The sequence below is a fragment of the Solanum stenotomum genome, chromosome 6 (genome assembly GCF_019186545.1).
Source record: "Solanum stenotomum isolate F172 chromosome 6, ASM1918654v1, whole genome shotgun sequence".
NCBI classification, from domain to species: Eukaryota; Viridiplantae; Streptophyta; class Magnoliopsida; order Solanales; family Solanaceae; genus Solanum; species Solanum stenotomum.
This window is the reverse complement of record NC_064287.1, coordinates 31,293,698-31,320,236: the sequence shown is the minus strand read 5'-3', so window position 1 is coordinate 31,320,236 and position 26,539 is coordinate 31,293,698. Positions and strand designations below refer to the sequence as shown.

The following is a 26,539-nucleotide window of genomic DNA, read 5'->3' as shown; positions in this document are numbered from 1 at the left end:
GGAGTAGGAATTAATCCATCCTGAATAATTCATGTGCCAACTGTTGATACAAAAGTAAAGCACGATTTTAATCTCTAGAATTTGAACAAAACTTGAAAACTCAGCAGTTGAACAACCAATGCTTCTGGCCTCGACCGAGTAATCTCAAAATTAGACAGTAACCTGTTAGTTAAATTTTGTTAAGAACCGAAAATGTAGCTGCATATTTGAGTACTAGGGTTCTCCATCACAATTGAGACTGCTTTCCAGAATGCAGGTTTTTCTGGAGATGGGTATTCACTCCCTGGTTACTTACTTTGTCCTCTTAGCTTTCACTCCTGGCCTTTTCTCTTACTCCATTGCATTTCCCTTGTTATTCATGTGCTTTACCTCTTATCATTTTCTTAACGCTGCTTTATAGGTTCAAGAAAAAACTTGTGGGTGAAGCCTGGTTTGTCTCATTTGCTTGCTCTTCTTAATATTCTATAAGCGAATAAAACACTGTTTATGGCTGTACTGGAGAAGATATCTGAGGTTATGCAAAAAAATGAGTTGGTGAAGAAGGGTATAAGAAAATCAATGTTGATGTTAATGCAGGAATGGAAGAGTTTTGAAGAGGATTCTGACTTGACCACAAAATGTTTCCAACAATGCTTCAATGAACTGGAGGTCAGGGAGAAGCACTTGAGTTCAGTACAAGAATCAGTGGTTGATAGTTCTCAGAAACTTAACTTGATCAGGGAATCTGTGGAGCAGAAACGGAAAGAAGTTGAGGGAAAAATGGAAGAATTTTGTGCATTTCGAGACAGAGAAATCAGGGATTTGGAACTCAAACGGAAAGACTTCATTTTGGCCAAACAGGAGTTTGATGAAACTGTGAAATTGAGAGAGAAGAAGCTGAATGAGCAAGAGAAGATGGGGGAACGCCTTTTGGGCAAAATAAAATTTGAGCATAGGCAGCTGGAGAATAAACTTGAACTCCAGGAGCTGAAGTCTAATTTACTCAAGGAAAGACTCCAATTAAGGGAGGGAAATAGGCAACTGTCAGAAGAACTTGATTCTATGAAGAAGAGACTGGATTTGGTCAATGGTGAGCTTCAACAAGAAAAGGAAAAAACCCAAACAGAACAAGGATTATTCAAGAAAAGAATGAAAGATATAGCACTTAATGAAATACAGGTTGAGGTAATGGAAGATCGGTTTAAATTTAAAGTGCTTGAGGAAACAAAGAAGCAACTGAAAACTATTGGTAATGCCCCTGAGAAGACTGAGGCTATTGACAATGTAGAAGTGGATAGAGTTTATACTATCTCTACTGATTCTGCTGATATAAAACTTGTTCTGACAATGGATGGGAAGGCTTTACAGATATTCTTAAATGAGCACGAGAAGAAGCCAGATTCAATGTCTGATGATGTTTTTAGGTCCCTTCATTTGTCTCGCAACCCTGCAATGTTGGTGCTTGATGCAATGGAAGGGTTCTATCCTCCCCACTTGACGATGATGAAGGGAGATACAGAGTTTGAGGGCACTGTTGTCAGGAAGACCTGCATTCTTGTGTTAGAGCAGTTAATTAGATTCTCACCGAAGATTCAACCTACTGTCCGTAAGAGAGCAATGAAACTAGCAAGTGAGTGGAAGTTTAAAATGACTGGGGACCAATTGGAGATCTTGGGTTTCTTGTATCTGTTGGCTTCTTATAATCTGGCATCTGATTTTGATGCGGATGAGCTTCTGAACCTGCTGGCTGTCGTAGCTGAGCATAACAAGTCATCAAAGTTGTGTGATCTTCTTGGTTTGACCAAGAAGATCCCTTGTAAGTATAGATTATATTCATATGTTATTCTTTTTGTAGCATTCCCTCTGCATATTCTCTTGCCAAACCTAGGCTACCCCTAGGTAAGAAAATTTCTGTATTGCCGATTATGCATCTTTGTTCACATAAATACAGGAAATATGGTGAAAGGATAAGGTCTTGTACTTAATCAGATGGATATTGATGATCAATTAGATTTTATCTCGGCAATATCAAGCACATAGCTATTGATGCAACCGGTAGTTGCATTACTAGCATCCATCAGTTTCAATTTTTTTTTGTATGTTTGTATTACTAGCATCTAAGGCTGACTTGATTTGCAGCTTAAACTCTTGAGTGAAAAGTATGTCTTTTCAACAACTAACTGAAAAAAATAAGTCCTTCATTATAAGTATCTGATGGCTGGTAAATAAATGCATGAGAAGAGATGAGACTGGTTGATTATTTATATGTCCTCATAACAAATATAATTTAAAAAGTAATAGGTTAATTTGTAATAGAAGATTGACTGATGAATTCATGTAAGAAAGATAGAACTGTAAAATAGATTCATAAAATGAAAGAAAAGTAAACATAGACAAGTATACAAGGCTCTTTTGTCTTTGTAGGTTCTTTTTGGTGGACTCCGAGTTAAATATTTTGCAGCTAAATTCACCAAAAGAAAAAGAAACAAGAATACTTTGCAACAACACTGATTGAACTGTAATGCAAGATAATGAACAGAATTGAAGTGCTTAATTCTAATTGATTGTTAATCACAAATTGTATTCTATTTGATTCTTGATGTCGAGCCAGTAATAATGGTACATTGAAGGGTTTTGAGTTTTAGGTGGCATGTTATTCTGTTGAGGATTATGGATTGTGTGATAACTGGTTCGACAAACAGATTGAATAAACCAACTAATTAAATTTTAGACATGTTCAATAACATATAAGGAAAATCATGCATGAGTAAAATGGTCACATAAAATGTTTTAGAAATTTTAAGTGGAACGAACTTTTTGATGTTTGAAGACTGATTACCAACAACGACAACACATACCTAGTGAAATCCCACACATGGGGTTTGGGAAGGGTAGAGTGTATGGAAATCTTATCACTACCTCATGGAGGTAGATAAGCTGTTTCCGAAAGACCCTCGGCTCAAGTGCAGTAAATCCAAGTACAAAGAACAAGAAAACAATGGAAAAAACATAGCAACTAACGAGGGAAGTAGAGCAAATCTTACAAGAAAGGAACAAGAACAACAAAATAGTGAGATAATCGAAACACGATAAGCAACAGACACTGATAGATATCAAAAGCAAGAACTACAATAATACAACTAGTACAACGACAAACACCAACAAGCCTAAACCCTCGGAAAGCAAGACAACACTCCACTACCTACTAACCTTCTACCCTATTACGCGGCCTCTACATCCTCCTATCTAAGATCATATCCTTGGTAACCTGAAGTTGTGTCATTACTATCTAATAACCTTTTCCCAATATTTCTTCGGCCTACCTCTACCTCTACCTCTCCTCGTACCTACTAGGATCACTAGAGATTCAAAAACTAAACATAAATAAATAAACAAAAGAAAAGAAAAGAAAATCTTCTAATCCCCACAGGAAGTGGTTAATATATAAGCTAAATTGTTTGCATAAATATTAAAAAATAATTTTATAATCAAAAACATTTTTCCACCTAAAAAAACGTATTTTGTAAATCACCTTGCAGTAACCATCTTTGTGTCATCTTTTCTTCTTCTAAGTGTCTTATCTAATCAGCGCGGGAAGGATTGTTAGCTGGTTGGGAAAGCTTAATTATATGGATGTTAGATATTCCGTTTCTTCAGCTACTTCATTAGGATAAGGGATGAGACTCGCCATCGCCTGAGGCATCTATATGAGCATAAAATATTAGAATTTAGCAACAAATTTTTGTACAATACATAAACAATTTAAGTAAGTGTACATATAATATAGCTTAGTTTAAATTTTAAACATATTATCTGGCAATGGGATTAACATCTTTTCAATTTCATATAAACTTGAAAGAGGATTACTCAAGTTTAATTAAGTAGTATAATTCAGATAATACATGCTAAATAATTCCTACTTTATCAAAAAAAATATGTATTTATTGTTTTCTGCACTGAAGGACTTTGGTGTCTTAAATTGTCAAGTGACAAATATTTCAGATATTAGATTTTATTTTTGAAGCCACCACTGGGGCTACTATAGTACAGTGTAGATCAAAGAATTTCTGGTTGGTTAGGTTCTGAAAGGACTGTCAAGATTAGGAATTGAACGGATGGGCCAAAGTTACTGGGTTGGAACAAGTAAATTCTCTCTCAGGTACCGTCTTCAAATAGGAATAGGATTGCAAATGGCCTTCGAAAATGGTGTGGGGAATTAAATCACTGTACAAGGTGTTCTTCTTTTGCTGTGTAATGGTTCGCGAAGCTTAGAAATATACAAAGAAGAGGAATGCAGATCTGTTGTAGATGCTACATGTGTTTAAAGGAAGCTGACGATGATCTTAGCCTTTTCCGTCATTGCCCTGTGGCAGGACTTCTATACGATATATTATGCAATTTTCACATTAAATGTGTGATGTCAAAGAATTTAAAGTGTTGCTTGAACGGCCACAGTATCAGGAAATATCTAAGGCAGATATGGAGAACTATAAAAACTTGTAAATGTTGGAGTATATGAAAAGTGAAGAAGCAGATTTTCTTTGGGGGAAGGAACACGTCTGTGTTTATGTTGAAGTTCATGTCTTACTTTTCCCATTTAAAAAGTATGTTACTTAGTTGGCCTTCTGGTTTAATTTATAGATTGTATTATAAACAAAATATGAAGGACTTTGTGAGGTCATTAGAAAACTGTGATGATTGTAAAGGAATGATTTTGCATTGTCCATCGCTGATTAATTCTTGGCATTTGATTAATAAAATTTTTTTTGCTACTAGTCTGAAGAAAAAAGATAGTAGACCTTAATTTTCAGTTTGATCAAATAGTCTGATGTTATGTATCTGATTACGAGAGCATAGGGTAACCAAGGGATGCATTGCGTTCGTTTGTGAAACTTCACTATTTTGGTACAGCTTGCATTACTCTGTAACACCAAAAGGGAGGGTTGAATGCAGATATTCATGTAAATTTTGTGTGCAAACTGCCATAGTGGGAGTGTGGTGAGGTTTCTTTTACTATTAGCATTGATCTGGGGTCACTAAAGCTTGTTCCAAAATGGCAAGGAACTAATAGAATATGTTGTGACTGGGAAAAAGAAATGGCTTGTCTTAATAGAAAAAAGAAAGGAATGGTTTGTCCAAGATTTGACTTTAAGTGGCCAATTCTTCTGGAGGTGTTGAATTCTCTTAACATCACATTTTTATCATCTTCAAACAATAGATGCCTTATTTGGAAAATATTGAGAAGTTTGATCAAATACGTTTCCTTACATTTCTCGGCATTCTCAACTATTTTATGGCTGCATTGTGGATATTCCTAGAATGGTATGTTGTCAGGTGATAGATTAAATGTGAGTAGGTTTCTGTCATTCCATTTATTCAAAGTCAGAAAGGATTTTGACAATGAAATCTGTGAGAAATATAGGAGAAGAATATTATTGAATTGTTGTCGTTTCTACATTATTACATTGAGACCCTATATATAGACACTAGAATACAATCCTTTACCAAGTAGGATACTATTTGCTATTCCTATTTCTATTTGTATTCCTATTCCTATTTTAAATAGGATTGTATAAACCTATTCCTATTCTAGTAGTATTGTATAAACCTATTCCTATTCTAATAGGATTGTATATACCTATTCATGTTCTAACATTCCCCCCAAGCTAGTGCATACAATTCATGTACCTAGCTTGTTACAAATGTAAGTAATACGAGGACCGATGAGGGGCTTAGTGAGATATGTGCAAGTTGATTAGTCGACTTCACAAAATTGACAGGCAATCTCAATGTGCTTGTCTTCTCATTAAATACTCTATTTGTTGCATAATGTCAGTCAATCTCAATGTGTTTAATCTTCTCATGAAATACTGAATTTCATGCATAATGTCGATAAAACACAGAGTGATAGAATACAATGTTGAACTTCCCAAACTAAACTTGTAAACACTGTTTATGACCATAGAGTGACTTACATAATCGACATACAAGGCTACTGAACTCCTCCCGAGCAACAAAGTGCTCAAAATCTAGTATAAAGTATATGGATCGTGTTGGAATCAATAGATGATCGACATTAAACAAGAAAGTCACCGAAAAATTGGCTGGAACATGCTCATACGCCGGAGTATCAGATTTGATGGCTGAAAGTGGTCACAATCTAAGAAATAAAATTATATGGGTAGGGTCGGAATGATGACACGACCCAACTAGAAAATAGAAATTATATAGGAAAGGTCGGATTGATGACACGACCCTATTGAAAAAGAGAAATAATATGGGTAGGGTCGGAATGATGACATGATCCTACAAAAAAAGAGAAATTATATGGGTAGGGTCGGAATGATGGCACAACCCTACGCAAATCAGATTTGAGGAGTCACCGAAAAGAAGAATGGAACTACGCAAATCAAATCTGACAGAAAAGACACGGTTCTATGCAACTCAGATATGAGAAAGTAGTTCGGAAAAATCCACGGTACTACACAATTAAATATGAAAAGTAGTCCGGAGAGATACACAGTGCTACACAAATAAGATATGCAAAAAAAGGTAGTCACTGAAAGGATGACATGGTGCTACAAAAATTAAATATGAAAAAGTAGTCACCAGAATGATGGCACGGTGCTACACAAATCAGAAATGAAAAAGTAGTCACCGGAAAAATGGCACGATGCTACACAAATTAGATATAAGAAAGTAGTCATCGGAATGATGGCACGATGCTACACAAATTAGATATGAGAAAATAATCACATGAAAGATACACGGTGACCCAACTTTTGCTAACATAATTGTTGGCCAGACGGGCGACATATATTAGTAATAGCCGCTCGCCGGCAGTGGAAGCTCTTTGATTATTTACCAAGATCATAGAGGCTTTGTGTGAGAAATATAGGAGAAGAATATTATTGAATTGTTGTCGTTTCTACATTATTACATTGAGACCCTATTTATAGACACCAGAATACAATCCTTTACCAAGTAGGATACTATTTACTATTCCTATTTCTATTTGTATTCCTATTCCTATTCTAGTAGGATTGTATAAACCTATTCCTATTCTAATAGGACTGTATAAATCTATTCATGTTCTAACAAAATCATTTTGATAACAGGCTTCATCCAGAACCTTATAGCCGAGCAAAAACATCTTAAAGCTGTTAAATTTGCTTATGCTTTTGTGCTTGCGGACAGTTTCCGGCCAATACCAATTCTGAAAGACGACTTGAAACAAACTATTCAGATTTCTGACAGCCACTGTTATGCAGATGTGTGCTCAATCAAAGAAAAGGTCTTTAACTACTTTTGCCACCATGATTATTTCCCATTAGATAGATCTTTCTTTGTAATGCTTGATCTTCTCTTTTGTGTACAGAATGAATCCATTGAACAGAGTGTAGCTTCTATTAGAGCTGTTATCAAATGCATTATGGATCACGACCTTCAATCTCAATACCCACCCTCACAGCTTGAAGAGTATATAGAATCTCTCACAAGGCAGAAGACACATGTAACCACATCTATCATTTCTGAGGCTCAGAAACCACAGCAGACTCAGCTGAAGCATATGGAATCAACTAATCCATCTGTTCCTGCTGATACCAAGGCCCTCAGTTATACCTCATCCGTTGGAAAGGCCTCTACTTGCATGTTAGGTCATTCCGATGCTATGGCTTCCATCCTTGTGAGCATGGGCGGAAAGAACTTGCAGAGTTTTCTAAACAATCATTGGAAAGAGCAGGGGTTGTTGCGCATTGAAATCTCTAGTGCTCTCAAACTGTCATCTGACTCAGGGATGCTTGTGTTGGAAGCACTTGAAGGATTTTATCCTCCAGAACCTCATAGTGAAGAAATTCTATTGGATCTTAGTGTTATCAGGAAAAGTTGCATCCTTCTACTGGAACAATTAATGATACTCTCACCAAAACTTAAACCAGAAGCCAAATTGGAAGCTCGCAAGCTTGCATTTGACTGGAAAGCAAAGATGAAAGCTGAAACAGAAAACCATCTGGCAATCTTGGGTTTCCTGCTGCTAGTGGGTGCCTACGGCTTGGCATCTGCCTTCAATAAAGATGAGCTTGAGAGTTTGTGCCACACTGCAGTACAGGATGATAATGCATATCAGATTTGTTATGTACTCAGTGTTGCAGGTAAGACTTCTCGAAAGAATTCAAATCTGACCAGTCTTGTGTGTTATTTATTGTCGTGGAATATTAATGACATAGTGTGTTCTATTTTACCTTCTCAGGAGAACGTCCCCAGATTGAGAGATCTATTGATCCCTCTAAAACTGAACCTCTTTTCAACAATGTGGAAATGAAAGGCAGGGGATGCGATTTAATCTCTGGTTGTTCTTTAAGTTTTATTCATTGTGTATCAGATCCTGCAAAGCTTGTCTTGGATGCATTGCAGAAATGTCGTTCTGCCAACTTGGGGAAGTATAAATATGACCCATTAGTTATGAAGAGTTTTTCTGATTTGTTGGAGCATCTGAGAGACGTTTCTCCAGAAATAACACCACAGGTTAAAGTAGAGGCACTTGTGCTTTCTGTTGAGTGGCATGAAACATTGACCGGATCACAGCTGAATCCTTCAGAGGTCCTACGCTTTTTGCAACTTATAGCTACTTTTGAATTATCATCCTCTTATGATTCAGATGAGCTTCTAGGCCTATTGGAGATTGTTTACAAGTCTAGAAGAGCAATTAATCTGTTCAAAATCCTAGGGTTAAGAGATAAGGTCCCATGTATGCTCTCTCTCTCTCTCTCTCTCTCTCTCTCTCTCTCTCCCTTCCTCCCTCCCTCCCTCCCTCTCCCTCTCTCATGCATATGCACATACAGACCAAGCATGATATATTAGCTGCTGGTTATATGTTGGGTTTCTATTTTTCAACTTTATTCAGCTCTCACAAAGCATGAGCATGACTGTTATCTTTTGATTGACCACTTTGTGTTCTTATGGCCTTTTTGGATGTTTTGTCTATGGTAAATAGTTTGATCATCTTTTGTTCTTTCAAATTTTATTGGGAGAGAGTGGATGATTTCATCAAAGGTATTGGATTAGCATTGATGTTCTAAGAGGATCTTCGACAATATGCACAATTATGGTCTTCTTTATTTGGAAGTACAAAGTGATACCTTTTGACTGGACCTTCACAGAGCAACTTTTTTAGTTGTCTGTCATTGTCCTTTCCATTAATTCTTTGCAGTACACTTGGGCAACCTTCTGAAGTTCTAATCAGAGTGCAGAAAGTATAGTTACTTGATATCAATTTTAATTGGTGATGAATTCTGTTCATTTTTGTGTGCATATGTATTAATTTTTTATTTTACAATTTTTGGTTATTGTGAGACCTTAGGTGCTATCTTCTATTAGCATTCATTATTTTGGATAGAGGGTGTCATTAGCCTCTGCTACTGTTGATACATGGGTCTTTGTGCTGAACTTATTTCATCTACCTTATCTTTCCTATACACTGAAGCATAAAATCTCCAGCTATATATGCTACAACTAATTATTTTCCATCTCAATCTACTTGACAGGTAGGAACTAAGGTTAGATGTAGACTGGTTTAATTTGTGGTACTCAGGAGGCTCGAGGAATAGGAATGGAGTAGGCATTTTAGTAGACATACAATGTGATAGAAGTCTGTGTAAGGACTGTAAGTTTATCCTCCTGAGTATCTTACAACTCAACATAAGCTCTTGACAAGGGATTTAGAGACTAAGAGCAAGCGGAAGAAAAGAAGTTTATATGATCTACTGAGGATCAAATGGGGTGGCTTGACTACTGCCAGTGCTCAGGAGATGGGGGAGAAGTTGATGGCGATGGGGCTTAGGGGAGTAGTGGGGATGCAAACAGTATGTGGGATCGGACAACCAATTTCATTAGGAAAGTAGCTAGTGAGGTGTTGGGAGTTTCGAGAGGTAATATGGGTGTAGATCTAGGGGATTAGTGGTGGAATAGGGCGGTCCCGGGGAAAGTAAAAGTCAAGAAGGCTGCTTTTATGAAATGGGTGGAAAGCAAAGACGAGGAGGAAAAAAGCGGGTTAATAGAGAGAGGTATTAGGTGGTAAATAAGGAAGCGAGGTTAGGTTACAACAGCTAAAATGACAACTTTGAGCGCTTGTATGAAGAACTACAGGACAAAGGCGGGGATAGGAAGTTGTATAGGCTCACCAAAGGTGAGAGAAGGGTCCGAGACCTGGACCAAATGAAGTGCATCAAAGATGAGGAAATCAATGTACTGGAGGAAGAGGCACACAATCGATGAAGATGACATGCATATTTTCATAAACTATTGAACGAATAAGGAGAAAATAGTGTTGGGTAATTTAGAGCACTCTGAAAGTTGTCGAGATTTTGGGTATTGTAGGGGTATAAAGATTTAGGAGGTTAAGGAAGTTATTCGTAAGATGAGAAGGGGGAGGGTGATTGGGCCAACTGAGATTTTGGTGGAATTTTGGAAGAGTGCAAGGAAGGCAGGTATGGAGGGGCTAATTGAGTTGTTTAATGTAACTTTTTAGGATGTCAAAAATGTCCGAAGAATGAAGGCGGAGTACAATGATTATGTTGTACTAGAACGATGGTGATATTCATAATTGTAACTACTATAGGGGTATTAAGTTGCTAAGCCATACTATGTAAGTTTGAGAGAGAATGGTGGAGAAGAGGTTGAGGAGGGTGTGTCTATTTTTGAGAATCAAGTTGGATTCATGTCTGGGTGATCAACTACAAAAGTCATTCATCTCATAATGAGATTGGCGGAGTAGTATAGGAAAAGGAAGAGGGACTTACATATGGTGTTCATTGACTTACAAAAAGCATATGACAAAGTCCCTAAGGGCGTTTATGGAGATATTTGGATGTATAGGAGTCGTACGGCATACACTAGGACGATTAAGGATATGTACAATGGAGCCACGATTTGGATGAGGACACTGCAAGGACACTTGGAACACTTCCCATTCGTGATAGGGTTAAACCAGAGATCAACTCTTAGCCCATTTTTATTTTGCCTTGGTGATGGATGAACATATCAACAAATCTAATAAAGGGAGGGCCATGATATTTGCTATTTGCAAATACATAGTATTAATTGATGAGACACTCGGCAAAGTTAACAATAGACGAGAGTTTTGGAGACAGACCTTGGAGTTTGAAGGGTTTGGTTGAACATGTTTAAGACAGAGTAATTGGAGTGCACGTTCAGTGACGTGACGCACAAGGTAGATATGGAAGTGAGGATTGATACACAAGTTATCTCCAAGAGAGAAAGTATCAAGTATCTTAGGTCAATAATTCAAGGAAATGGAGAGATTGATGATGATGTTACACCTCATGTTGGAGCAAGGTGGATGATTGAGACTCACATTCAGCATCTTGTTTGATACGAATGTATCAGCAAGATTTAAAAGGTAAGTTTTATAAAGTGGTTGTTAGACCATCTATGTTATACAGGGTGTTGTGTTGACTAGTCAGGAACTTGCACATCCTGACGATGAAAGTAGTGAAAATGAAGATGTTGAGATGGATGTGTGAGAATACTATGAGAGATAAGATTAGAAATGAAGATATTCGTGACAAGATGGGAGGCTTTGGTGATGGACACGATGAGGAAAGCAAAGTTGGGATAGTTCGGACATGTGAAGAAAAATGCAAAGATGCCCCAAGGAGGAGGTGATGGATGGGTTTGAAGAGAGGTAGAGTTGGGCAACGAAATGTTGGGAGAGGTGATTAGAAAGGACATGACACACCTGCAACTTATCGAGGACTTGATCCTAGAGAAGAGGATATGGAGGTCGAGGATTAAGGTACAAGGTTAGTAGGTAGTCAAACGTTGTTTAGTTGTTATTATTATTATTATTATTATTATTATTATTACGCTCTTACTATTTTATTCTTCTACTTTTGTATTACCTTTTGTTTAATTTTTCTTCAGTTATCATATTATTTGTTGTGGTTACTATTATTTTATCTATTATTTTCATCATGGCTTCTTCACTACTATATTTCCTTTTTACTATGCTTTACTTGGGTCGGGGGTGTATGGTTTTTGGGTTATTATACTGTTATTATCAATTAGCTCAATTTTTACTTTGGTTTTATGTTTTTCCCATCCTTGTAAAGGATCCTCACTATATAATAATTCTAACTTATCTTGAATTATTTTTACTTTATCTATAGAGAATATAATTAATTCTATTTTAGGGTCCATTTTTCGTAGCGGAACTGGTAGCTGGGGGATTCATGGAAGTGGTAGTGTGATAAGTGAGTANGCTTTGGTGATGGACACGATGAGGAAAGCAAAGTTGGGATAGTTCGGACATGTGAAGAAAAATGCAAAGATGCCCCAAGGAGGAGGTGATGGATGGGTTTGAAGAGAGGTAGAGTTGGGCAACGAAATGTTGGGAGAGGTGATTAGAAAGGACATGACACACCTGCAACTTATCGAGGACTTGATCCTAGAGAAGAGGATATGGAGGTCGAGGATTAAGGTACAAGGTTAGTAGGTAGTCAAACGTTGTTTAGTTGTTATTATTATTATTATTATTATTATTATTATTACGCTCTTACTATTTTATTCTTCTACTTTTGTATTACCTTTTGTTTAATTTTTCTTCAGTTATCATATTATTTGTTGTGGTTACTATTATTTTATCTATTATTTTCATCATGGCTTCTTCACTACTATATTTCCTTTTTACTATGCTTTACTTGGGTCGGGGGTGTATGAGAAACAACCTCTCTACCTCACAAAGGTAGTTAAGGTCTACGTACACATCACTCTCCCTAGACCACTTATGCGATTACATTGGATATGTTATTGTTGTTATTGTCATTCTACTTGACACTTAAATTGATGTTGGAGATTATCTTCCTCTACCAAAATCGCACTTATACTATCAAAAATCATTTTGTACAACTGACTTCTCATATAATTTTTTTTATAGGCTTTATTGAGAAGCTGATAATGAGAAAACAATGGCTGCTGGCTATTAGGTACATCTATGTGTATAAACGTGTTCACTTGTTTCCACCTGTGCCTCTCCTTAAGGACTATGTGCTAAATGCAGAAGAGCTGGCCAAGAAAATACATGATAAGGGACTCAGTTCTCGTGAGGCCAAAGTAAGTACTCTTCTCTTTTATATCTTGAACTATCAAGTTTTGGTTCTGTGCTCATAATGTATCAAGCTTGCTCACAGGAAAAGGCTATAAATCGTGAAATATCTGCATTGAGAGCTGCAATTAAATGCGTTCTGCGTCACAGCCTTCAATCAGAATACTCACCTGACCTTCTTCGAGCTCGTATTGCGAAGCTTCAAAGGCAGATGCCAGACCTAAGGATCCCAAACCAACACTCAGGCAAAGACAGAGATGTAGGAATTCTCTGCGCTCCAATTTCTCTTGCTGCCACAAAAAAGCGTCTTGTCTCAGCTACTGAAGGTGTTACTGTACATGAGTCCCAACAGCAACAGCGAAAACTTAAGCGCTTCTGCCAGTTACCAATGCGGACAGAAGTTGGTCAAGAGTCTATCATTTGCAATGCTTCTCTGTCATCTGATGTGCAATCATCTTCTCAACCCACATCTGCAGATGCTCAATCACCAAACTACTCAAACGATGTGTTTTCTCAGCCTTCAGATGACCAGATTTGTGATTCTGGACAACCATCTTCCCAGCTAATTGGTAGTTCACATGCTTATGATGACGCCAAGGTTGAAACTAGAGAAACGGACCTTCCAGTACAAGCATCGTGTCATGCAGCTGATAGTGGAAAGTTGAGGAGCCATAGTGATCACTCCGTGATTGATTATAGTGTGCCACAATCCCTGTCGCCCCAAATGGACCCATTTTATCATCCTGGGGGAAATCTGATGCCAAATCTTCAGGAGCTACTTAACAAGCTGATGAATTCTTTGCCCAGCTCAGGGAAAAGTGAAATAGGACCTAGTAAGAAGAGTTAGGTAGCAACTCTATTCAATTCTTCTCTTTATTTATACAAAAAAGATCAGTAACTATTTTAGGGACGGCCCAGCCAGGGGCTTCTGCAACACCCCATTGCTAAGCCCATTATGTACTGCCTTTGATACATAACAAATCTCACCTCCTTTATATTTGGGGTCCCGTCCCTAGACGACTTGAGTAAAGGGGGAATCCAATAGCAACTGGTCTGTAGTGGTAGAACCTTGTTAAACTGAGGCTAACTAAAATGTTCTACCTGTTGTAAGTGTGCCACAATCTTTGTTGCAGATAAACCCCTCTTATTATCCGTTCCAAACTCTTAAGGGTCGTTTGGTAGCTAGTTAGAGTTATGCATGTATTAGTATGTAGGGTTAAGTTGCAACTCAATCTACACATTATTTTATGTAGGGATTAGTTATATATATATGTATTAGTTATTCCACGCATAAAGTAATATGCCTCATAACTTATACATGTATTTTAGTTATGCGGGTTTCTAAATTGTCAACATAATATAATATTAATTTAATACATAAATAACTTATTTCCTATCTACATATCAAACATCGTACAAGTTATATGAATAATTTATTTCTTACCTAGCTACCAAATAATTTTTTATTAACTAAAAGACTTCACTAAAAGAAAAAAAAATTCTTAAATGCTGTTGGATGGAAAGATCTTCAAAATGTGGATGGATTTTTCTGTCCTTTGAAAGCTAACATATTTCTTTAATGAAGTGAGTCTATGTTGAATATAATAGAATATTTAAGTATCACGAATAAGTAGGTCATTGAATTCAATTAATTTTAAAATAAATTTGATGAAATATAATTCTTTTTGGACTTAAATTAGTCAATAAACGTATCTTTGGTGTTATGCCTATATATTAAAAGAGGTTAAAAGAGTTGTTTTCAATTTGAGTGGAGATGGTGCAAGTGATTATAATGGTTTCATAGGCCTTTTTAACCAAAGTTGTTGGGATATATTAGGGACAGATTTATAAAAGTCTGTTCATGATTTTTTCTTTGTTTTACATTTCTCAAATCCTTTACTCATACTAATCTGGTTTTACTAGCTAAGAAATCTATCATTCACTCTTTTCCAAATCTCAAATCTATTAGAATGAGTAACTTTATAAATAAGGCATCTCTAGAGTTGTTCATGATAGATTGAAGTTGATGGTATCAAGATTAATCTCTGCCAATAAATTAGGCTTTGTGAAGGGGAGAAATATGATTGAAAATCTTTTACTCACTCAAAAAATTGCTTAAGACAACAATAAAGGGGAAACAAGCCAATGTCATTATTAAGCTTGATACGATAAAGGCTTATGATAGGATATCTTGATTCTATTTGATGAAAGTTCTTCAAAAGACGAAATTTTTCAGAAGTATTTAATGATATTATCTGGTGGCTTATAGCAAATAACTGATATTTGTTAGGAATTTTCTTTTTCAACTGCAGTTAATTTTACTTTTACTGTTTTATATTAGATAAGACTTAGTCAATTAGTTGTCAGTCATCTATTCCTATTATTTAGGAGTAAAATAGTGAGTTAGGAATATGCTACTAGTGGGTTTACCGCTTTCTGTTTTTCATTCAGTCTTATAAATGTAATCTGAAGACATCAATAAAAATGTTCTTCTACCAATATTCTTCTTGACTTCTCTGCTTTCTAGTAACTCATACTACTAAAATTTACCAACAATTGGTATCTAGAGCTTTTTTATCTTGCGGGACTGTGGGTATTTCTGTGAGTGATTGTTTCAAGTGACTCAAGCATCACAAGCAGAAACAGCAAAAGATTAAAAATGGAAGAAAACTCAAGTTTCTCGGTAATGGCATCTCCTGTCTTCAATGGTGAAAATTTTCACATGTGGGCAGTGAGGATGGAAGCTTATCTCGAAACTTTAGATCTTTGGGAGGCAATCGAGGAAGACAGTGAAGTTCTTCCGCTACCCGAAAACCCAACAATGGCTCAACTCAAAAATCACAAGGACAAGAAAATCAAAAAATCTAAGGCAAATGCATGTCTTTTTTCAGCAGTCTCTTCAACAATTTTCACTCGTATCATGTCTCTAAATTTAGCGAAAACCACTAGGATTATCTCAAGGCAGAATATGAAGGAGATGATCATATCAAAGGTATGCAAGTGCTAAATCTTATTAGAGACTTTGAGTTACAGAAGATGAAAGAATCGAAAACAATCAAAGAATACTCTGACAGGCTTATGAGCATAGAAAATTGAGTAAGATTACTTGGTTCCGAGTTTAAATACTCCCGTATTGTTGAAAAGATTCTGGTTACTGTACCTGAAAGATTTGAAGCCACCATTACCACTTTGGAGAACACCAAGGATCTATCAAAAATTACTTTGGCGGAATTATTGAATTCCTTGCAGGCTCAAGAACAAAGAAGGGTTATGAGACAAGAGGGGATGAGAGAGGGAGCATTGGCGTCCAAACATGAAGAGACTGGAAGATACAAAAAGAAAAACAATAAGAAGAACCAGCCAACAAATGGAGAAGGAGTAGCTCGCTACAACAACAAAAGCAAAGTAGGTAGCTTTACAGGAAACTATCCTCCTTGTAAGCATTGTGGAAAGAATGGGCACACGCCGTATAAGTGTTGGAAAAGGCCGGATGCTAAATGCAGTAAGTGCAACCAACTCGGGCATGAAGCAATTATCTGCAAGAATAAATTGCAGCAGCAAGACGCAGATGCCCATGTTGTTAATGAACAGGAAGAAGATCAACTCTTTTGTGGCATCGTGTTTTGCAAGCAATGTTTCAACTGAGGCTTGGTTGATTGATAGCGGATGCACGAACCATATGACTCATGAAAAGAGCTCTTTGAAGACTTGAAGCCTATTGGAGTTATGAAAGTCAGAATAGGTCATGGCGGTTATATTCCGGCAAAAGGAATGGGAACTATTACAATTGAAACACAATCAGGTACTAAAGCAATTTTCGATATTCTTTATGTACCAGATTTAGATCAGAACTTGGTAAGTGTTTGTCAATTGTTAGAAAAAGGTTTCAAAATGTATTTCGAAGATAAACTTGCTTGATCAAGGAAGCCTCAGGACATGACTTGTTTAAAGTCAAAATGAGAGGCAGAAGCTTCTCATTAAATCCATTGGAGGAAGAACAAGTGGTGTATTCAGCAAAAGAAAATGCTTCCAAGTTATGGAATAAGAGACTCGGACACTATCATTATCAAGGGCTTCTCAAAATACAAGAATTGGTGATAGTCGAGAACCTTTTTAAACTGGGAGTGAGTTCTAAAAATTATCGGGCTTGTCAATTTGGAAAACAAAGTAGACTTCCATTCCCAAAGGCAACTTGGAGAGCAACAAGAAAGTTGCAGCTGGTTCACACCGATATTGGAGGACCCCAAAGGACTCCTTCACTTAAAGGTAGTCTTTATTATGTTATTTTAATTGATGATCTGACCCGAATGTGCTGGATTTATTTTTTTATTTTTTAAAGTACAAATCGGAGGTCAAGAGCATTTTTTGGAAGTTGAAAGCGAAGTTGGAAAATGAAAGTTGCTACAAAATTTAGATTTTACGATCTGACAATGGCAAGGAGTACATGTCTCATCAATTTGGTCTATTTTGTGAAGAAGCAGGGATTGAATGTCAACTTACTACTCCTTATACTCCAGAAAAAAATGAAGTTAGTGAGAGAAGAAACAGATTTATCATGGAGATGGCAAGATGTATGTTGCACGAAAAAATTTTGCTAAAGAGGTTTTGGGCAGAGGCAGCAAATACAGTTGTGTTCCTACAAAATCGACTTCCTTCAAAAGCTGTGAAATATCAAACTCCTTTTGAAGCATGGTATGGATACAAGCCTCCGCTGCATTTTCTTAAAGTGTTTGGTTGTCTTTGTTTTACCCATGTACCTCAGGTCAAACGGGATAAACTAGATAAGAAGGCTGCCCCGGGCATTTTTATTGGGTACAGTAATGTTTCAAAAGCATACAAAATCTTTCAACCTGAAGGTGAGAAGATAGTTATCAACAAAGATGTCCACTTCATGGAGAATGAAGAATGTGATTGGGATGACTCAAGGAATTCCGTCCAGAAAACAAGCTCATGGTTAAATGAAAGGGACGATGATCCACCAGTTAGGGGAACTCGATTGCTCTATGATATATATGAGAGATGCAATGTTACGATTCGTGAACCTGCTAACCCTAAAGATGCTCTCAAGGACCCCAAGTGGAGAAATACAATGGAGGAGGAGTTGTTTATGATCGAATTTTTTTTATATGTGACAGCTTGTTGATAAACCTCAAGGCAGACAAGTATTTGGGGTAAAGTGGGTGTTCCGAACCAAGCTAAATGTTGATGGTTCAATCAACAAGCATAAAGCAAGGCTTGTAGTTAAGGGTTATGCGCAGATTTTTGGTGTAGATTTTTCTGACACCTTTGCTCCAGTTGCTAGGCTTGACACGATCAGATTGCTTATAACTGTTTCTGCACAACGTGGCTAGAAAGTGCATCAGATGGATGTCAAATCAGCATTTCTTATTGGCATTCTTGAAGAAGAATTTATGTTGAACAACCTGAAGGGTTTGTTATAGATGGAAAGGAAGATAAAGTCTATCGACTACATAAAGCTCTTTATGGCTTAAAACAGGCACCAAGAGCTTAGTATAGTCGAATAAATGATTATTTGCTCGATCTTGATTTCGAAAAGAGTCTTTCAGAATTCACACTGTATGTTAAACATAATAGCAGTAAGATTCTTGTTGTTTCTCTTTATGTGGATGACCTTTTGAATACAGGAAGCAGTGAAAAGCTAATTGATGAGTTCAAGCAAGATATGATGCAAGCTTTTGAAATGTCTGATCTTGGTCTTATGACATATTTCCTTGGAATGGAGATTACACAAGGAAAAAATGAGTTTTTCGTTTGCCAGAAAAAGTATGCAAAGGAAATTCTCAAGAAATTCAAAATGGAAAATTGCAAAGAGATTAGTACTCCCATGAACCAAAAAGAGAAACTACGTAAAGATGATGGAGCCGAAAAGGTGGATAAGACATACTTCAGAAGTTTCATTGGGTGTTTAATGTATCTTACAACAGCAAGACCCGATATATTGTATGTTGTAAGTGTTTTATCAAGATTCATGCATTCATGCATTGTCCTAATGAAGTACATTTGCAGGCAACCAAAAGAGTTGTGCGATGCATCAAAGGAACCATCACCTATGGAGTCAAGTTTCAGAAGAGTCAACCTGTGAAGCTTTGTGGGTATTTCGACAGTGATTGGGGAGGTTTCGAGAATGATGCAAAGAGTACTTCAGGTGTAACGACTCGGAAAATAATAGGTTAAGCAAGAGCCTATGACTTTGTGTTGACTTTATAATGAGGTTCTATGAGGGGTTTTTATGTAATTTCGTTTTAATTGTGTTACATCCGACAATTTAAAATGAATATGAAGTAGCTTGAAATTGGAAGTAGTCACTTTTGGAAAAAGTTCAGAACCTGGAAATTTGGTTAAGTGTGGGAAATCAGTGAGTTTTTGGCCAACTTTGAGCAGTCATAACTCCTAGCTCAGGATGATCCAGGAGTAGTTCCAGTTATGTTTGGAAAGCCCTTGGAACGATCTTTCCAACGCCACCGAGTTTGCTCGATTCCGAGTTCGTATGAGCGAGTTATGCCCTTTGAAAGTTGGGCAGTTGGCAAGGAGTCCGTCCGGAAATTTAAGGGCATTTTGGTCTTTTCACAAATCTTTTCTTTTGAGGTTATATTATTGTGTTAGGCTGATTGTGGATCATTTTTGTTCCATTTTAAAAGAGTAAGAGTTAGGGTTCTTGAGTGAAGAAGAGAAGAAGAGGGGAAGAAGAAGAAGAAGAAGTTGGAGCTAGGATTGAAGATTTTGAGTTCTTTCTTCTTCAATTCTCGTGGGTTTTCAACTTAGAGGTATGGGGATCCTTTATCCTTGATTATTCTTCCTTTCAAGGAGCTCAATTCAAATGATTCAAAGTTCTTCCAAAAACACAAAAATCCTAATTTCGATTCTAAGCATGGGTTCTTGCATTAAATGATTTTTTTTGATGATTTACGTTATTAATGGTGTCTATTGATGGTTTTAAGAAAGAAATTTCCATGAACCCATGTCTTGGCAAGTTTCCTAAAGTTGGCTTATGAAGTGGGTTTATTATTTATGATTGAATGATGATGGAAGTATGCTTGGATTGAGTTGAATAGTTGACTTCTATTATTATCTATGCTTATCTATTGTGAATTGTTGGAGAGTTGAGGAATGGTGATTGTGGCTTGGGAAAAAGGGTAAGTGGACCTAACTTCATTGTTAAGGTAGAATTGATATAGAATTGTGATAGATTGATGTGTGATCCACTTATGGTGGAGGTGTTTACTTATTGAATGTATTGTGTTTATGGCCTTGGAGGCATTATATGAGGAATTGAAGTGTTGACATGATATCATATATGTGAATGTGATGTGAAGGACTTGAATGAGAATCAAATGAAGTAAAGGCAATCATGTTGTGAATATAAAGGTGTTCATGTGATCTCAAGGTGATCTTGTTTAAAGTGTTATTGTATTGTGATTGAAAGTGTGTCCTCTATTATTGTTCATATGTGATGATGATGGAATGTGAAGGATCTTTATAATGTGATGTGTGTCTTGACTTGGTAGACTTAGGTGCCTCTTCTTGATACATTAGAAGCTTTGTTGAATATGAATCGATAGGATATGGCATTCCTTTCGGATGTAAGTGACGAAACCTGTTTTTGAGCTGGATAGTGTTTGGTATTTTAGGCATATCTCTTGCTCTAGAACTTAGTTTGCAGTGAATAAATATGATTTGGAAAGCTAACTCGTATACCTACAACTTTTATGTTTATGTAAAATTCTAATTTAACTGTTATGGATACGAAATATGGGACGCAACATAGGGCAAGTTCTGCCCAGATTCCGAGAATTGAAATCCTGCATGACCAGCGGCTAGTGTCTTGACTATATCTTTTTGTACAAAATATATTTTGCGGTGATCCTTGTTTGTTTGCAACCCTAAGAGATGTATCTACATCTTTCATGAAGGTTATAAAGTCTAGTTCTGCCATTTTCCTTTTCAAATCTAAGATGCAACATGAGGTACTAGGCTGGCCAGATTCACTGTTTTGGGAGCATAGTTGTATTTGTACATGCTAGGCTTACTTATGATGATGATCCTATTTTACGTCAACATTACTGAGCTAATAGAAGTTAAATAAGTTATGTAATTGTATTTCTAAGGTTGATATACTCGTGAACAAGTTGAGGTATGTGGGTTTGATTGTGGAAACCTTCCTTTCCACAAGTCCAACCATTTATCCTCTATTTCTACTTCAAGTTTATGGGTCCTTATGATTATTTATGAACTCTTGAATTATGGAATTACTACTACACATCCTATTATGGTCTATTTTGCATATTATCATGAAATGGAATTATTATGTGATGTTTATGGTTTTCATGCTTCCATGATCAAATTATGAAGGTTGATATATATGTATGTTGTTGGTGGGCTGATTTATATGGATTTTGGAATTGGTTGGACTTAGTATTCTTGAAATACAAGATTTCATTTACATGAACAATAGCCCACCTTGTGTTTGATAAAATGCCCATTTATAGAATTCTTAGGAAATGGAAGGTCCAATGTACGTCCTATGAATCGGATGGTTATATAATTACTGAAATGATGATGAAATGGACACATGTATATTGTTTTCTCTATATAAGTGTTGTGAGTCGACCAAGCCTAGTACGGGGGGTAGTAGGCCCGTATAACCATATCGAGGGGTTGGTACCTTGGTTGCCTAGTACGGGGGGTAGTAGGCCCGTATAACCATATCGAGGGGTTGGTACCTTGGTTGCCTAGTACGGGGGGTAGTAGGCCCGTATAACCATATCGAGGGGTTGGTACCTTGGTTGCCTAGTACGGGGGGTAGTAGGCCCGTATAACCATATCGAGGGGTTTGTACCTTGGTCCCTAGCTCGGGGGGTGGTAGGCCCGGGTAACCACATTGAGGGGTTTGTACCTCTTTCGCCTCTCCAAGGGGGTGGTAGGCCTTGGAAATACTATATTGATGGTCACTCACCACACATGTACTATGCCCCACTAAATATGATTTATTTTATGTAAGCATCATTATACATATCATCTCATTAATATGCTATCTATCGGGTATGATTATGCACTTTGCCTATAAAGTCCTTATCTAAGGTAATCTTGGGGAACACTTAAGTGTGCTTGAAGAGGATTGTGTGGGCGGTCACTTCTTGTCTCACTCAAGTGTGTCTTAAGGTTATATTAGGTAGAGGTCCTATGGTAATGAAATGACATGTGTCCTTCTAAAGTTAAGCATGGGTTGTATATGGATTTATGTTAAGTATATGTATGGTTGGCTATGGTCTAATATGTTAATGTTGACTTGTATTATGTCTCTTATACTTGTAAAGGAAAGGTTTTATCAAAGGACATGAAAGCATACATTTCTTGTAAATGTCCGTTGTGCATATTTTCTTGCATGGTCTCCATACTTAGTACTTAATTGTGCTAACCCCTTTCTTTCGCTTTTTGACTAAAGTGTAGGGATTTGGAGATGGTGATATGTCATGGCTACTTGATAGGTTTTTAAGAGTTGAAGATGAAGACTTGGTGAGTCCTCATAGATTCGAGGGCAATAACCAACATGTTCTTTTTATGTCTCTCTAGTATTTGCTTAAGTTTTGAGTGGGCTTAGTCCCAATGTTATATTCAAGTATTAGATGGTTTTGAGACATATTGTATAAAGTCTAGAAAGTCTTCCGCTTGCTATTTATTGAAAGTATCTTCGTGTGTGAAGAAAGTTTTTAATTCCTTATGGTTTTGGTGTCTATGCGATGAATGAATGCTAAGAGGCTTGTATTAGACCTCTTCGAGGTCGAGTACGCCGGTTACGACTAGGGGGTGCTCCCGGGTCGTGATATCAGGGTACTGTTTTAGTCTTGGTTCTGGAATTTTCTCATGGAGTTGAAAGGAACAAGATATTTTAGCTCAATCTACTGCCGAAACTGAGTTTGTGGCAGCTGCAGCAGCAGTAAATCAAGCATTGTGGCTGAAGAAAATTCTGGTTGATTTGCATATGGAACCGACTGGAAGCATCAAAGTGTTCGTGGATAATGAAGCAGCAATAGCTATATCTCACAATCCTGTGTTTCATGGAAGAACTAAGCACTTCAAAATCAAGTTCTTTTTCTTGAGAGAAGTGCAAAAAGATGGAGATATACCTCTTGTCTACTGCAAGATGGAAGAACAATAGGCTGATATATTCACTATGCCTTTACCCGTCAGCAAGTTTCAGCTTCTCAGACAGAAAATTGGAGTTTGCAGTTTCCAAAGCAAGGAGGAGTGTTATGAATTTGCTTTTTCAACTGCAGTTAATTTTACTTTTACTGCTTTATATTAGATAAGACTTAGTCAATTAGTTGTTAGCCATCTATTCCTATTATTTAGGAGTAAGTTAGTGAGTTAGGAATATGCTAGTAGTGGGTTTACTGCTTTCTGTTTTTCATTCAGTCTTATAAATGTAATCTGAAGACATCAATAAAAATGTTCTTCTACCAATATTCTTCTTGACTGCTCTGCTTTATAATAACTCATACTACTAAAATTTACCAACAATATTCATGGTTCTTTTATTCCACAAGAGGGGTAAAATAGAGAGATCCTTTATCCCCTGCACTATTATTCTTAGTGCTAAAATTTTATCCAGAGCTTCGAATTCTTTGTTTGATGATGAGAAACTTTTGAAATATAATATGTCTAAATGGAGTCCAACTCTGAATCATTTGGCTGTTGCAAATGACACTATAATTTTTGTAGCAACACATGAGCAATCGATCAAAAGAATTATGAAGATTTTGAGTCAAATACAAGTCTCAATTTAGGCAACTGATTGATAAAATAAGAAATGTTTGGTACATGCATTAGAAGACTAATTAATAAAAAGTCAGAAGGTTTGATTAATAGATGTACAAATTTTTTTTGATGTTAATTCTCAATCGCTTATTTAGAGTGTGCTATCACTCATGCCAAAAAAGAGGAAGAGTAATGATAATGAGCTCATTAAGAATGTTAAGGATAAAGTTTAAATTTGGAAAGAGAAGATGTTATCTCTTGATGGTAAAGTTACATTAATTTATAGTGCAATACTAAGTATTTCTATTCAGATTTTTGTAGCAATTGTTCCTCTCAAATGTGTAATAATAGACTTACACAAAAATTTTGCTAAATTCTTTTGGAACAACATAGAAACTGGTAGAATTAAGCATTGGGTTGTCCAGCTGGATATTTATCTACATGAAAAAAGAAGAAGATGGTTTTTGATTTTAGATATTTTTTAATATTTCTAAAACTATGTTTGTAAATCAATTAATTACTTGATAAAAAACTTAATAAATACTGTCACATCAAATCTTATATTTAGGATACTTCAAAAAATGAATCATGTAATCAGGAGTCCGAAATCAAAAGGGCAACAAATCTTTTCGAAAATTCCAAAGGGTAACTCAATTAATTATGAAACCAAAAGGGAAACAATTTTTAACACCGTTTAAATTAGGTTTTGTAAAACAAGGCTGAAATTCCAATGAGCCTTACAAGGCTCAAATTCCTATGAGCCTTGTAAGGCTCAACCCGCCAATGAGCCTTACAAGGCTCATATGAATTTGAGCGTTGCATGTTGTTTTTAAGAAAAAAAAAAATTCTCGTTTTATTTTGTTGTTTGTTAAAAGTCTAATAATAATAATAATACATAGTTGTTGATATGATGCATAAACACTACTGAAAAATTGTCAAAAAATGACGGCCAAAAGCGACGGACTGCGTCGCTTTTTTGGTCAAAATTGACGGAAAAGCGACACAGTCACTTCCGTCGCTTTTTAGCTCGTCGCTTTTCAAAAAGTGACGGACTGCGTCGCTAAAAAGCGACGGACAACGTCGTTTTTCAAAAGGCGACGAACTGCGTCGCTAAAAAATCGACGGACTGCGTCGCATTTAGAGACGGACTGCGTCTCTTTTAGCGACGGACTGCGTCTCTTTTAGCGACGGACTGAGTCGCTTTTCGACTATTTTTTTTTTGAATTTTTTTTTAAAAGCGACGGAGTCCGTCGCTTTATTTTAATTTTCATTTTTTTTAAATTTCTAAAGGGCGATGCTGTCCGTCGCTTTTCTGGAAATTTATTTTTTGAAAATCCCAGAAAAGCGACGGATAAAAGGACACTGTCCGTCGCTTTTCTAGAAATTTTATTTTTAAAAACCCAAAAAAGCGACGGAAAAATACACGCTGTCCGTCGCTTTTATGGAATTTTTTTTAAAAACCTAAAAAAGCGACGGAAAAAACCACGCTGTCCGTCGCTTTTCTGGGTTTTTATAAAAATTAAAACTCAAAAAAGCGACGTACTAAACCACGCTGTCCGTCGCTTTTTCTGCAATATTTTTGACAGTAGCAGATCTCAGCTTCTGCTGCCCACCTGCAAATTCAATTCAATTCAATTCTACACTATTCAGCCCAATCAAACACACACAATTATAAACAGTCTAAACAAAACATAAAATAACAAACTTAAAATAACATTCAAAAGTATTTAAATCATAAATTAAAGACTTATAAAGTCTTTTAAAATTCGTTTTAAAATTTCAAAAAGTTCATAAATGTCCAGAGATCTAAACTAGGGAGTGAGATCTACATAATCATCCTCATCACTCTCGTCGTCGGTGTCATCGGAAGCCGAAGTAGTAGGTCGACGAGCGAGGTTCATCACTTGTTCTTTGATTTGCTAAACGGTCTCACTCATGCTTTGTTGTTCAGCTACTCTTTTCCACTCCGACTTTGCTAGTGCCGCTGTAAGTTTAGTTATTTGATCCGACATAGCAGCAATCTGAACACCGTCAAGTGCCTCAGCTTGACGTGACGATCCAATACCTTCTAAGCCTGACTGAAGGCGTCTAACATCGTTGCGAGAGCCTAGACCATAACATCTACCCTTATGTGTCCCCCCTACCACTTTTTCTTTCCAAATCTGAGTGGACAGTTCAGGTGTCAATTGAACCGAACTATCTAGATTCTCAGCGACGTACTTATGAAAGTCATTCTGCATATTAAATATAAATATTGACATCAATATATATACATATCATAAATATATTCACTATTGATATATATTTTTCATATTAAATAACTTACAAAAGTTCGTTCGGCCCTTTCCTCCACCCACACATCCGGATCTGACTTATTTTCTTTCTTCCTGACATGAGTCTTTTTGAAAACCTCTGGTTCAATGGTAGTGCGTCCCAATTCTTTTTCCTATAAATAAAAACTGAAATTTATAACGATATATATGTATCAACTAATTATTTATTTAAAAGTTTGAATTAGAACTTACCATCTCTCGTGCAATTGTTCCAACCGTCTTTGCACCTCCGGTGTGCAACGAGCCACCTTTAAGACTGCCTCTAGCCATTTTGGCTTGATCTGATATTGCCTTAAACTTGTCTGTTTTCCAATACTGACCCAATTCA

General features: G+C 36.6%; 2 protein-coding genes across 2 annotated transcripts in view; one reads left to right on the top strand and one right to left on the bottom strand.

Moving 5' to 3' along the window:
* Positions 1-305: 305 nt before the first annotated feature.
* On the top strand, positions 306-14,346 carry LOC125868657 (FRIGIDA-like protein 5). Its single transcript, XM_049549258.1, has 6 exons — positions 306-1,795; positions 7,098-7,273; positions 7,358-8,132; positions 8,231-8,728; positions 12,935-13,110; positions 13,188-14,346. Exons 1-6 carry the CDS (start codon positions 487-489, stop codon positions 13,947-13,949), a joined length of 3,696 nt encoding a protein of 1,231 aa, XP_049405215.1. The 5' UTR covers positions 306-486; the 3' UTR covers positions 13,950-14,346.
* Positions 14,347-25,555: 11,209 nt separating this feature from the next.
* Positions 25,556-26,539, bottom strand: part of LOC125868656 (uncharacterized) — a 9,944-nt gene continuing 8,960 nt past the window's right edge. Inside the window, exons 4-5 of the mRNA XM_049549257.1 lie at positions 26,205-26,324; positions 25,556-26,112 (exon numbers count right to left, since the gene is read on the bottom strand). Of these exons, the coding sequence (XP_049405214.1) occupies positions 25,798-26,112; positions 26,205-26,324 (435 nt within the window). The 3' untranslated portion in view covers positions 25,556-25,797. The remainder of the gene's footprint in view (positions 26,113-26,204; positions 26,325-26,539) is intronic.

What these genes read in the sequence shown, in the direction of transcription:
- LOC125868657 (XM_049549258.1), top strand. Translation starts at nt 487, where the DNA reads ATGGCTGTACTGGAGAAGATATCTGAGGTTATGCAAAAAAATGAGTTG. An exon ending in TTTGACCAAGAAGATCCCTT is followed by an intron (nt 1,796 to 7,097) that starts GTAAGTATAGAT and finishes TTTTGATAACAG; the next exon opens with GCTTCATCCAGAACCTTATA. An exon ending in TCAGTTCTCGTGAGGCCAAA is followed by an intron (nt 13,111 to 13,187) that starts GTAAGTACTCTT and finishes GCTTGCTCACAG; the next exon opens with GAAAAGGCTATAAATCGTGA.